General features: G+C 66.0%; 1 protein-coding gene across 1 annotated transcript; it reads left to right on the top strand.

Moving 5' to 3' along the window:
- On the top strand, positions 1–472 carry EMIHUDRAFT_447305 (hypothetical protein; the record flags this gene model as incomplete). Its single annotated transcript, XM_005763177.1, has 1 exon — positions 1–472. A coding segment is annotated over one exon (312 nt), but the record flags the coding sequence as incomplete, so codon positions are not given.
- Between the last annotated feature and the right edge of the window lie 978 nt (positions 473–1,450).

Genomic DNA, 1,450 nt, shown 5'->3' with positions numbered 1-1,450 from the left:
TCCGTTGAGCGCCGTGCTGCTCAGGCGCCACCGTCGCCGTGCCGCGCCTGCGGCCAGAGGAGGTGTCGGCGCCGCGCCGCCGCCTCGTCGAGGGCTTCACCCCAACCTACTTCTTGCGCGCGCTCGACGGCTTCGCGCGCCAGCTGCCCAGCCGCTCCGCCGCAGACCCGTGGCAGATCCACATCCAAGACCACTTCAAGGACAAGGTGCAGCTCGCGGCGCCCCTCGACGACGGCGTGCTCCACTACCACTGACCCCCACGCGCCCGGGGAGGGGTGGGGGCCCTCACCCAGCTCAGGGCGGACGCCGTAAAGCTGTCGCGCGCACGGCTTGCCGTGGCCGCCGCCCAATAAACACATGGCGCGGGAGCTCGTTTTTATGTGTCTCTATGTGTCCGTAGAGCTATTTGCGTGCAGGAGGTGGAGAGTCGTGCACAGTGCAGTACGTGTTACGTATCTAGATAAGCGGCGAGAGCTGAGATTTCGCGCAATCGCTGGCTCTTTTCCACAGCAGGGAACACCTGTTCGGCCGGCGAGCGATCGCACTTGGAGCACTTGGAGTGCAGTCGGTAACCTCACATCCAGGGCCGGGGACGGCTCAGAAGCGCACCCAGCGGCGGGCCGGATGATCGGCATCGGGTTACGGGCTAGAGAGCCCTAGCCCCGGGGGTGCGCGGTCGCAGGGCCATAACACGGGTCTCCGAGGGATAGAGTAGCTCCGCGCTCCGGGTTTCCCCTACGAGCAGCAGAACGCACCCTCTACTCAGAGCTAGTAATACGAGAATACTCTCCGAGGGTTAGCCCCGGGGCTACCAGGTTTCCCCTTAACTGCAGCACGCCCCCTCTACTCGGAGCTAGTGATACGGCAATACGTACCACCCCCACGCAGTACCTGTACTACTCGACGATAATACAAGAATACGCCACGGTGAGATGTGCTCACGCGCTTCCCGCCAGCTGCGTGGTTGCCGGTTCGTGGGGGTGCTCTCGACCTTCTACCTCCGGCACGCTTATGGACGGGACAGCCCGGGGCTGCATGAGGAGGACGGGGTGCTCTCCGCGAATGGGGGGGTGCTGTGCGCAGGGTGCGGAGAGGAGGCGCCCGGGCTCGGTGCGCGGGACGGGAAAGGGGGAGGCGGAGAAGGGGGGGGCGTGGGTGAGGGGGGGGGGGGGAACGGGGGAGGAAGAGGGGGAGGGATCCCACTGAAGAGGTGGCGGTGGGGGTGGAGGGTGGCGGAAGGGGGGGGGGTTTTTGGGGAAATTGGGGATCCGGGAAGGCGGGTGGAGAAAGGCGGCCCATCCTGGGGAGGGGGGAAAGGGGGGAAAAAGCCGACTCCGCTGCGGAAAAAGCGGCAAGCACTCAACCCAAGGGACCCCCGGCGATTTCGGGGGGAGGAAGTCTGAAGGGGCCCCAGTGCGGGAACGGGTGACCTGGGCGGGCTTCGATCTTT

This window comes from Emiliania huxleyi, assembly GCF_000372725.1.
Source record: "Emiliania huxleyi CCMP1516 unplaced genomic scaffold EMIHUscaffold_6439, whole genome shotgun sequence".
Taxonomy (NCBI): Eukaryota; Haptophyta; order Isochrysidales; family Noelaerhabdaceae; genus Emiliania; species Emiliania huxleyi.
Note: the sequence above shows the minus strand (reverse complement) of the source record. Positions and strands in the feature narration are given on the sequence as shown.